The 12,277-nt window shown below is 42.1% G+C and overlaps 1 protein-coding gene and 1 long non-coding RNA gene across 3 annotated transcripts in view; one reads left to right on the plus strand and one right to left on the minus strand.

Annotated features, from left to right (window-relative positions):
- Positions 1-12,277, plus strand: part of LOC140907276 (uncharacterized) — a 55,497-nt gene that overhangs the window by 36,982 nt on the left and 6,238 nt on the right. The window lies entirely within an intron of this gene.
- The window catches only part of STK17A (serine/threonine kinase 17a), a 63,775-nt gene that overhangs the window by 30,900 nt on the left and 20,598 nt on the right, over positions 1-12,277 (minus strand). The window contains exons 2-3 of one of the 2 annotated variants that reach the window (XM_073332813.1): positions 5,174-5,266; positions 4,297-4,509 (exon numbers count right to left, since the gene is read on the minus strand). In XM_073332813.1, coding sequence (XP_073188914.1) covers positions 4,297-4,509; positions 5,174-5,266 — 306 coding nt within the window. The remainder of the gene's footprint in view (positions 1-4,296; positions 4,510-5,173; positions 5,267-12,277) is intronic. The other variant, XM_073332814.1, reaches the window with a different exon arrangement.

The following is a 12,277-nucleotide window of genomic DNA, read 5'->3' on the forward strand; positions in this document are numbered from 1 at the left end:
TGACTTCTTTAAAAATAGTATTAAAAACGTAAGACAGCATTTGAGGCCAGATTTCGCAGGTGTGTTTAGGACCAATTATAGAAAAATGTCATCTTTTACATTCATGTAATTATCTGTGTCTTAAAACAATGCAAATTTTGTCATTAAACTTTAATGAATTCATACATCATGCACAGGTTAATATCAAAGAACAGTCTTCATGTGTACTGCACCGCAAAAAGTTAGTCTCATGAATTCATTTTATACTTCATGAAGTGCTAAGAATGTATTTCATACTACATAAGGCACATATTGACTGTTCTTGGTCTGAGAAGTTTAGTCTAAATACCCGGCCAGCACAACCTAGCATATAAAAAAAATATTGTCTATACATTATTTTCTAGAAAATCAGTTGTTTAGAGACAGCAAAGAAGCAGCAGTGATATACCTAGAGGAGCCGTATAATGCAGAGTATTTTAATTAGATAAGTTTCATTTCCATATTGACATAGTAATATACAAATGGCATAATATTACTGTTTCTGGTAGAGTGTAGCCAAAGTGTTCTGATGTGTAAGCTACACAGTGATTAATTTGAAGCTCCTGACTGGAACCTAATGGCTGCAGTTAAGCCTAGCTGTCACTATCTGTTTGCATGCAGTGTTGTTGCAGTTGTGTTGGTCCCAGGATATTACAGAGACAAGGTGGGTGAGGTAATATTTTATTGAACCAACTTCTGTTGGTGAAAGAGACAAGTTTTCCTTACACAGAGCTCTTCATGTCAGATGATTAGAAGGACCCCTTACAATAGTTATAAGGGTAGTCACGTATCAGTGTGTTAACGGATATGATGAATTGGCAGGAGTGACATCCAAGGAAGACACGAGTAGCAATTTGGGGCCAAAGTGAACACAATTTGCTTCAGTTCAACTTTTGTACTAGAAAACTAGATCTGATGGAAGTTAAACTATCCACTGCCAGAAAAGCCTTGCTTTCCACATAAAATATGACCCAAAGGGGAGGGAGGGTCAGTTTACTTTGTACCCATTGATAGAAGATCCCAGATCAAACTATGAAAACTGTATACCATTATTTCCACTCTGGTGGACCCTATTACTTTAAACTTGAAACAATATTAGATTTTTCATGCTACATGTTCACAACTAGCTGCACTCAGTACTTTGTTGGGATCCTTATGAAAGTTGAAACACTACGAGGCAACAGGTCTCACTTTGGCCACCACCATAAAGCAAGTGGACTAGACATTTATACCACCTCAAATCTATTTTTTCTGGATTAGACAAGCTAATTACATCCTATTTAAATCGTGTTAGGCATAAATGGGCACCTATGCACTATGTCAACAGGTGCATTATAAATACCTTGATGAAAATAACAAACTTGTTATTTGTGTTAAAAAATGCTGCTGAAACCACTTAAGGAAGGGAGGATTTATAGCTTTAGACAAAGTCTCCCTCTCCCATCCTTCAAAGACATTGCAAAAGTATTAGTAGATGACAGAGGTGGCTCTATTTTTGAGACTATTTCCTAAATATTCTTCCCTCAGAAAACAATTTCAATCACCACTTAATACAAGGATTTATTCAGCGCCTCCTGTCTGCCAGTGGCCCTGTGGGCCACCTATCAACTCCTCCCCCTCCCTCCCAGCGCCTCCTGCACACTGCGAAACAGCTGTTCCCCAGTGTGCAGAAGACTCAGAGGGAGGGGGAGGAGCAGGGACAGGGCGCACTCAGAGGAGGGGGCAGAACTGGGTGGTAAGAGGTGGGGCAGGCCATTATTTCTTATGGAGAAAAAGTCCCCAGTATCCGTTGTTTCGGTATCCATCGCCTTTTTCAAGAACGCAACAGCGACATATACCAGGGACCCCCTGTAGTGTCCAACCACACCAGTTAAGATCAGGGGTGCCACATTTTGCTACATGCTGTACAAGAGAGTGTATAGAGACAGTACCTTGCCCTAAAAAGAGTTTGCAGTCTAAACTGTATGTTTATTAATCCTCTGAATCCAGAAGGTCAGAAGTTTACTAACACTCAGACCAGTTTTGTTTCAACATGTCACTGGAACATGCTGACATTAGAAAAGTGTCCAGATATATTTGCTGAAGTCAGTGGAAGTGTGTTTTTGTAGTTTGCAATCCTAAATGTGCTTTGTATGTGTAATGAAGTACTAACTCCTCCTATCAAAAAACCCAGCAGTTCTGTATTCCATGTGTCACAAAAAAAGCCAATTGTTTACTTCTGGATTTGGTGTCTAAGCATATACCACATCCCTGTTGGATTCAAATTTTGAAACTAGCTATTTTGTTTAAATATCACTGGCAATAAACTAAATACAGACGCTATTCCAGTTTTCTATACCTCACTCGATTACACTCCATAGACAATCTACATACTGCAGTGCAAATAAAGAATATATAACAAGAGTTGACTTTTAGAAAATACCTATTATAACAAGGTTCTACAGTAGAACCTCAGAATTACGAACACTTTGGGAATGGAGGTTGTGAGTAACTCTGAAATGTTCGTAACACTGAACAAAACACGGTTGGTCTTTCAAAAGTTTACAACTGAACGTTGATTTATACAGCTTTGACACTTTACTATGCAGTAGAAAAATGCTGCTTTACCCTTTTTAGTAGTTTACTTTTAACATAGTACTGTTCTGTATTTCCTTTTTTGGGGTCTCTCCTGGTGCCTGATTGCGTACTTCTGGTTGCAAATGAGGTGTGTGGTTAAATGGTCAGTTCATAACTGGGGTTCATAACTCTTAGGTTCTACTGTAGTGCACTATTTATTTTAAAAACAAATTCCCATTGATCTTCTACAGCCTCTCTTCCATTTAACTGAGCTGCTCAGAAGTATGGAGATGGGTAAGCATAAGGTCCTGATCACAATTTCATATAATCCACATTTTAGCCTATGAACAAGAATCTGAGAAACTTCAACACCAAGCTATTTAGCAAGCATTGGTTCAGCTAGAATATGCCTACTGGAAGAGCATAAAAAGGGATTTTTATTATTTGTACTAAAGTAGCCTATGGAGAATTTAATAAAGATTGAGACTCTGATATGCTAAGTGGGGTATATACATGTAGTAAGAGTCCCAGCATTGAGGGGTTTATAGTCTAAAGAGATAAAATTCCTAGGGAGCAGGGGGAGAACACATATTTTACCCCCACTTTACAGAAAGGGAAACTAAGGCTGAGAGAAATTGTGTGACATTAGGAAAGTCACTTGAAATCTGTAGCAGGGCAGGAAATTGAATCCAGATCTGAGAGCCCCAGCCTAGGGCCCTAACCACAAAACCTGCCTTCTTCTCTGGTGCACAGGAAAAAGAACAGTCTTATTAGCAGAACAATCCAGTGCAGAAGACACACTACAAATGGGACATCAGCAATATATGTTCCAATAGGAGGGCTTCAAGATGCCATGGGTATGTTCAGTGGCAGAATACAAACTGGAAGCTGTAGTTGAAGCACAGTGCCATTGCTAACTTCTTCCTTCAAACTAGCTTTTATTTCAGTCTGACTAGCAAGAAAGTAGCAGAGACTTTGCAGATCCAATGAATAAACCTTTTCTGAAAGAGGTTTATATTTCTACTTGAGACAGAAAAATAATTGACGTTTCAGCTCTCTCTAGGAACCTGTCTGCAATAATGTTGTAAGGCAGTGGTTAACGTACATCACTATAAGAAGGGGCGCTAGTTGGCAGCTGTCAGCACAAGGAAAAATGAGTTGTATTCAAAAGGGATATACAGGCCCATAGTCAGCCCAACTAGTATGTTTATGTTTGAGCCTATAGAACAAAGCAGGCACATGCCTGGCGTCTTCCACCCCAATTTCTACCAGGAGAGAGAATCTACTGTCTTGTATCTTCACATGATATTAATTTTTCTAATGAAATAATGTATCTAGAGAAGTTAGTGTAACACATGACCACAAAGCTAAAAGCATATTACAAACAGGGCAACCTATTACAAATAGATTATAAATTCAACTAGATTAGGGAAACTGATATAGTCCACAATAGCCACTTGATCCCACATAACTGCTTGTAATTCCTGATTTCATCATTCTTTCTTCTAGACCCAAAAACCAGGTGGTTAAAGCAACTCAGCAATGAAATATCAGTTTTCAAATTTCTTGTCTTTTGGGTGCACAGTATTTAGATTTTTCATTTTCAGCAAATAATTCAAGAAATTACTTAGTGTGAGTATCTCTCTCTCTCACACACACACACATACACACTCTAAAATGGGGAAAAAGTGTCAGACCCCACAATATGACATTAGTACTTACTATTCCAGAACTAAAATCATCTCTGTTGCAGTCTCATAAACTTCATGTAAATTAATGACCCAAAGGTTACATTGCGCCAACTCAAGGACAGCTATCTCATGGATTATTTCCATTCGACAGTCTTGGCCCTTTCTTCTTTTTCGCATGAATTTTGCTGCAAACTCCTTTTCTGTATCTTTCTTGACACACTTCTTCACCACTGCAAACTTCCCTCTGGAATTAAAGCAAAATATTAAATCAGATGGATGATCCTTAATTTAAGTATTAAAATCACTAGTCAAATTTTAATCAGACTATTTAAAATTAATTTAAAATATTTTAGAAAACTCAAAAGAAACTACAGTGGGAACATTTAGAATATGTTCCAAATTTAGAGTTTTCACTCTGTATCAGTGATATTCCCTACATTTAAAACAGGGGATACTGCTGGAACCAGTAACAGCTCAAACTGGAATATATTTTACGTTTATTCACTGTACCATATTGTATCTACAAAAATTGAGCCTTTCAGTAGAAAAAAAAAATCCATCAATTTCAGGAAGTGAAGGTTACTTATTTGTAACCAGAGTTCTTCAAGATGGCTCTGCATATTCCACTTATAGTATAGTATAGTATTCCACTTATGGTAGCGTGCCGCACAAAGATGCCTAACGGGAGAACAGTCTCCAAGCCATGTTAAAGTGCCTGTGCTCTTATTCCCCCGCACCCCAGCATCCCTGAATGTTCTGAAGCAAGCTTATATAAGGAGGCACAGTGCCCTCTACCAGCTCATCTCCTTCCACCACCAAGCCAGAAATACAGAACAAAAAGACAGAGGAGGGGAAGGTGGGAGGGATGTATGAGTATGCAGAGCCATCTCAAAGAACACTGAACTGACCTTAATTTCTTCTTTGAGTAGTTCTGCAAATTCCCACTTACGAGTAGTTTGATGAGTAGTGCTGAAAATAGCCTGGGGGAACCAGAGCCTGAACTGAACAGAAATTGAAAAACCACTCTAACACATCTGGCATCAGACCCTGAAGCAGGGGTGGGCAATAATTTTCACAGGGGGGCCACTCCATGGATTTTGGTAAATCGTCATGGGCTGCACATTTCTACTATATTAATGGAGTGGATGCAGGGCCTCGGAGGGAGTTTGGGTGCAGGAGGGAGCTCTCAGCTTGGGCAGGGGATTGGAATGCTGGAGGGGGTGAGGGGTGTGGCCTCTGGGAGGGAGTTTGGTGCAGAAGGGGGCTCTGGGCTGGGGTGCAGGAGGGGGTGCATGGTCTGGGAGGGAGTTTGGGTGGGAAAGGGGGTTCTGACCTGGGGCAGGGGGTTGGGGTGTAGTAGGGAGTGCGAGGCATAGGCTCTGGCTGGGAGGTGCTTACCACAGGCAGTTCCTGGCTGGCGGTGCAGCAAAGCTCAGGCAGACTGCCTGTATGCTGTGGCCCCACGCTGCTCCCAGAAGTGGCTGCAGCCGGCTGCTGCTGGCACATCTCTGTGCGCCCCTTGGGTGAAGCGGGTCTCCGTGTGCTGCCTGTGCCCACAAAGCAATCACTGGTTTCCAGCCAATGTGAGCTGTGAGGATGGTGCTGGGGGCGGGGGCAGCACAGAGACCCGCCTCCTGCTCCTCCCGCCAGGGGCATGCAGAGACATGCCAGCATCAGCCGACTGCTTCCAGGAGCGGTGCGGGGCCATGGCAGGCAGGCAGGCAGGCAGCCTGCCTGAGCAGCCCGCTGCGCCACAGGACTTTCAGTGGCTCGGACTCTGAGATCGCGAGGGGGCAAAGGAGGCTGCACAGAAATATTAGATGGGCTGGATCCGGCCTGCAGGCCGTATTTTGCCCACCCTTGCCCTGAAGGCTAATCAAGTGCATAATGTTTAGCAAGAGTGTGCATATCCAGGTTCCAGCCCTGCAAATCTCAGCAACAGTCACTTGGGCGAGCAAAAGATGATGTCACACCTCTAGTGCAATAAGATTGAACCATTGTAGGTACAGGAATTTCTGCGACCATGTAATATTCAAACAGTGTTGTTTAATCAATCTAGAAATAGTCTTGGGAGAGACAGTATGCCCCACAGAATCCCTGTCTAGATTATGTGTATCTCATGCTGATTTTCCAAAACCTTTAGTTCTATTTCACTAATATGCATGAGCTTTCTTTGTATCCAAAATACATAAAAGAGATTCCCCCTCATTAGTATGCAACATTTCAAATAACAAACACACACTTTCTGATAGTTTTCTAGAATGAAGCAATGCATTCTTCTGCACTGATGAGCATGAGTCTTCAAGAATTGACAGTCAAAGTCCGATCACCCCAAGTAGTCAGGTGGAGGGACTGCGGATCTGGATAAAGAATCCTACTCTATTGCTGAGAAGGAAGATTACATATGAAGACCCCAGGGGAGAGCTGAAGCAGATCCATAAACCTCTGGTAATGTGGCCAAGCCAGGGCAATCGGAATTATCTTTTCCTTGTCCTGAGCAATCGTCACCACTTTCTGGATCAATGAAAAGGGGGGAGGAGAGAAGCATATAGAAGGCCCCTTCATGAGTGCAGAAGGAAAGAATCGAAGATGGACTGACTGTCTCTTCCTGCTCTCAAGCAGGAGAGGTGCCACTTTGTTGAACCTTGTAGCAAAACGGGTCCACATCTGGTCAACCTTAACTAGAAACAAACGCTCTGAGTCAAGTGATCCTTAAAGGATCATTCGTGCATTTGAGAAAACTTGCTGCGGAGCAGATCTGCAATTACGTTGTCTTCCCCTGCTAAATGCAGGCCCACCAGACTTAAAAATGTCACACAGAATGCACCAGTCCCATAAACTGATCGTTTCTGCATGTAGCCGAGCAGAGTGAGCACCCCCATTTGTTGATGTAAAACAGCCACTATGTTTTATTTCACTACTTGAACAACCTTCCCACGTATGTGAGGGAGGAACAACGTGAGGGCCAGACGAAGTTTCTCTTAACTCCAACATGTTTATGTGTAAGTCCCGCTACTGAGAAACCCAGTGATCTCAAACTGTATGATAACTCAGACATGCCTATCCCCCCCAACCATTGTTTGACACATCTGAAGTTATCCTCACTGATGGCGAAGGGGGATTGAACTGAAAGTCTCTGAGGACATGTGCTCTGACTGCCTACCACATCAGCAAGTCCGGAACGTTTGAAGATTATCCAGATTTGGCTCATTGACCTGAGACATCCAGTGATGCACTGGCCTAATTCCAAGACACTCCAGGAGATTTACATAAGTAGTAGCTGCCATGAGAATCAGGAAGAAAATTACTTTGAGTTCTGACATACTTGAAAGTTTAAAATATTCTTCACTATTTAAAAAAAAATCTGTCCTGTGGTAAAAAGGCTTTTCTGAGTCCAATATGGCACCCAAGAATAAAATGTTGAGTTGAACAGATTTAACTTGACTTTCAGTAGTTGTTCCAGGTCCGGAGGAAAAAAAAAAAGGGTGATTGTATAAGTGATGTGGCTTAATAGATTTTTGGGAACAGCAGCCTTCAACAGTCAATCATCCAGATATACCCTGCATTCTGAGCTGAGCCACTACCACAGAGAGGCAATTTGTACAATACTCTTGGTCCTGAGGACAGGCCAAATGGGAGCACCTTGTACTGGAAATGGTGTCCTGCCACCACGAAACAAAGGTACTTTTGACAACTGTCTGATAGAAATATGAGAATATGCATTCTTCCGATTGAGAGTCACAAACTAATTCACAGTTAAAATGAACAGATTATGAAGGCCAGAATTAACGTACAGAACCAAAACTTCTAAACATATTTGTTCAAGTGTCTTAAATCTAAAATTGGATTAACTCCTTCCTCCCCCTGCATTCTTCTCCTGTACTAAAAAGTATCTAGAATAAAACCTGACTCCTCAAGGTGTTTGGACACCTCCCTGACAGCTCCTATCAGAAGCAATTTCTGCACTTCTGAAAGTAGAATAGCGTTGTGAGAGGGTTCCTTGAAAAGGGAACGGTATGGGGAACTGAAAGTGCATAGTTTCTCATAGTGAATATAATAGCCCTTTTTCTGTAATTTCAAGGATGTAATAAATCTCAATTTGCTGAAAAAAATGGGCTAGTCTCCAAACTGAGGAAGGCAAGGATCCTTGCTGACTGGTTCTCAATCCTCACATCAAATCTGAGGCTTGGTGTTCAATGAAGATGACAGGGAGGAAGTAGATTGTTGAGATTTAGGCCTTGATTTGAAAGACTTCTTCTGTTGACTCTGGAAAGTCACAGCCTGCTGATGTCATCTTTGATTTGACAAGAAATAAATCAAGGAAGGCTACGGATAATACTGTCTCTGATAATGGAAAGAAAGAGTAGAAAGTCTTCCAGTAGAAGGAATCAAGCCTAAAGAACAGAGCACTGATCTTGCCTCCTTTAGCTTTTCCAGTCATTCATGTCTTTTCACTGAAAAGACCATCAAAGGGGAGATCTTCCACCTTAATTCTAGTATCCAGAGCCAGAAGAGAAGAGCGAAGCCAAGTATGTCTCCTCTGAGTAACTGCAGAAATCAACGTTTTAACAGAAGAGGCCGAAGTGTCAAATGAAGCCCTGAGAGCATACTTAGCCACATTTTGACCCTCCATTTGGATCACATTAACCAACATCCTTTTATTATCTGGCAAATCCTGTACAAACAATAGCATCCTTTCCCATAGGTGGGATTGACAGAGAGTCATAACAGCATAATAATTTGCCGTCCCTAATACCAACAGTGGAAGAAGAGAACACATTTCTTCCTAAGGAATCAATCCTCTTTCTCCTCTCTATCAGCAGGAATGGAATATGCTTGTCCAGACCTCAACCATTGCTGGTAGCAGGTACCAACAAATTATATACAGGGTGTGTATGAAAATACAACCCCCACCCCAAGAGTATTTGATATAATTTGTCTGCCTTCTTGGAAATAGGCTGACAAGAGAAAGGAGTGGATAAAACAGTCTTAACAGGCTGCAGCAGACCATGGAGAATTGGTAACGACATCCTATTCTTGGAGACAGCCCCAAGAATGTCGAACACTAGATAGGTGGTTTCCTCCACTACTACTGAAGGTAAATTCAATGCAGATGTCATGCGATCCATCAGGTCACAGAACTGTGGAGAGTCACCAGAAGGGGAAGAAGCAGAAGCCACTTCCCAGGTGCTCATCTGGTGAAAACTCAGGATCATGGTCTGTGTCAGCAAGCTCTCTTTTAGAATAATAAATTGTCTCCTCTTCTTCTTCAGAATATCTGGCACCACCAAGATGCCTATAGATCCGAAGATTTCTCCACAACCAGTCCCTTTATAAATGAAACAGCTGTCCAGCCATAAAGGAGAGTGTCATGTTGTGGGGTGTAATCCAGCCCAGCGAGAGGTTGTCTCACTGCCTGCTCTGTAAGCGAGTGCCTTAAATGTTATTCTGCTGTGGCTCACAGCCTGTACCCTGCCAGCCAGCAGAAAAGCATACGCTGAATGTGTGTTAAGCAGGTTTGACTCAGTAACTGATTGCAGCAACCTGGTTGTTACACCCCAGCCACACTCTGGCATACACCAGCTCTGGTTATACCCAGTAGAGATGATCCCAACACCTCCCCCTCCCTGAATCTTTCCAAAAGTATGTGCTCTGCGATGTCCTTTCCTCGACTTTTCAGAGAAATAATAAGGTTTGTATGCTCCTCTATAGAGACATAAAGGACAGCTTATCACTTTAACTAGAGTTAACGATCAAGTCAAAAATAGACCTGATTTCGTTTAGATTACAAATAAAAACAAAAAGAAAATAGAATATTAAGTTATATCAAGGGATAGAGTTAGAAATGGTACAAGCCAATAAAAGTGAAAACATACTTTCTAGTGGCCAAGACCTAACACAACAAACTATAGCCCTTGTTTTAAAACAAAAGCTCACACTGTATGGAAAGGGATGACACTCGCCAGGTGAAAAATCCATTTGCAAGCCCTGTGTATACAACTATAAAATAAAATGCAACAATTTTTGTGTAATACAACCAGTTCTTACAAAAAAACACAGACCTAGAAGTGTCTGATTAGTTCTCAGACTATGATTATATTTTCTAATACCCTTAGAAGTTTTGTATCTCTGCTTTTAAAAATAAACACTACACTAGGCAGTAACTAGCAAACTAGATCAATTCAAAGGGGCAAGTGTAAGTAAGGACTTTAAAAGCCACCAGTGAAAAAGTTTTTTTAAAAAGAGGCAAAGTTTGAGATCTGGAGGTAGTGCCTTTAAACTGGTTAGTTTTAAATTTGATTCTTATTGAAAAGCACCTCAAATACAACATGCTTTGCTAATCTTTCCACACAAACACCTTAAAAATACTTAAGGTAGTTCTACATATTCCCCTTTCAACTGAACGTGTGTACGGAAGCCCAAATGGCAGCTTGGCATAGTTCTCTGATTGGAACGTTATGTAAGAATGGGCTCTGATCCCCGTAGGGGATTGTATATTTTGTTGTTGGTAACATAAATGGATGCAATTCGAAATCCATTTTGATAGTCTTTGTTTTGAAATGGTTGCACCCTTCAATTGTTCAGTGGTGGAAATGAAGAGTCTGCACTACAAGGTGGGTAGAAAGCTGGCTAGATTGTCGGGCTCAACGGGTAGTGATCAATGGCTCCATATCTAGTTGGCAGCCGGTATCAAGTGGAGTACCCCAGGGGTCGGTCCTGGGGCCGGTTTTGTTCAATATCTTCATAAATGATCTGGAGGATGGTGTGGATTGCACTCTCAGCAAATTTGCGGATGATACTAAACTGGGAGGAGTGGTAGATACGCTGGAGGAGAGGGATAGGATACAGAAAGACCTAGACAAATTGGAGGATTGGGCCAAAAGAAATCTGATGAGGTTCAATAAGGATAAGTGCAGGGTCCTGCACTTAGGACGGAAGAACCCAATGCACCGCTACAGACTAGGGACCGAATGGCTAGGCAGCAGTTCTGCGGAAAAGGACCTAGGGGTGACAGTGGACGAGAAGCTGGATATGAGTCAGCAGTGTGCCCTTGTTGCCAAGGAGGCCAATGGCATTTTGGGATGTATAAGTAGGGGCATAGCGAGCAGATCGAGGGACGTGATCGTTCCCCTCTATTCGACATTGGTGAGGCCTCATCTGGAGTACTGTGTCCAGTTTTGGGCCCCACACTTCAAGAAGGATGTGGATAAATTGGAGAGAGTCCAGCGAAGGGCAACAAAAATGATTAGGGGACTGGAACACATGAGTTATGAGGAGAGGCTGAGGGAGCTGGGATTGTTTAGCCTGCAGAAGAGAAGAATGAGGGGGGATTTGATAGCTGCTTTCAACTACCTGAAAGGGGGTTCCAAAGAGGATGGCTCTAGACTGTTCTCAATGGTAGCAGATGACAGAACGAGGAGTAATGGTCTCAAGTTGCAGTGGGGGAGGTTTAGATTGGATATTAGGAAAAACTTTTTCACTAAGAGGGTGGTGAAACACTGGAATGCGTTACCTAGGGAGGTGGTAGAATCTCCTTCCTTAGAGGTTTTTAAGGTCAGGCTTGACAAAGCCCTGGCTGGAATGATTTAAATGGGAATTGGTCCTGCTTTGAGCAGGGGGTTGGACTAGATGACCTTCTGGGGTCCCTTCCAACCCTGATATTCTATGATTCTATGAGTCTCTGTGACTTACAGAAAGGTTTTGTTCTATCTAGGTAGAATGCTAGTGCTCTTCTACCATCTAGAGTGTGAAGAACAGATTCCTGTGTAGATCCGTGTGGCTTAGTGTAAAACATAGGTAGATAGAGAGGTTGATTGAGATGGAACGATGAAGGTACCTTCGGTACTAATTTAGGGTGTGGTTGCATAGTCACTTTGTCTTTAAAGAATATGGCGTAAGGAGGATGACCATGAGGGCCCCAATTTCACCCACTCTATGTGCTGAAGTGATCGCGACCAGGAACGCTACCTTCATTGATAAATGTAGTAGAGAATAGGTAGCAAGTGGTTTGA

The sequence above is a fragment of the Lepidochelys kempii genome, chromosome 2 (genome assembly GCF_965140285.1).
Source record: "Lepidochelys kempii isolate rLepKem1 chromosome 2, rLepKem1.hap1, whole genome shotgun sequence".
Classification (NCBI taxonomy): domain Eukaryota; kingdom Metazoa; phylum Chordata; order Testudines; family Cheloniidae; genus Lepidochelys; species Lepidochelys kempii.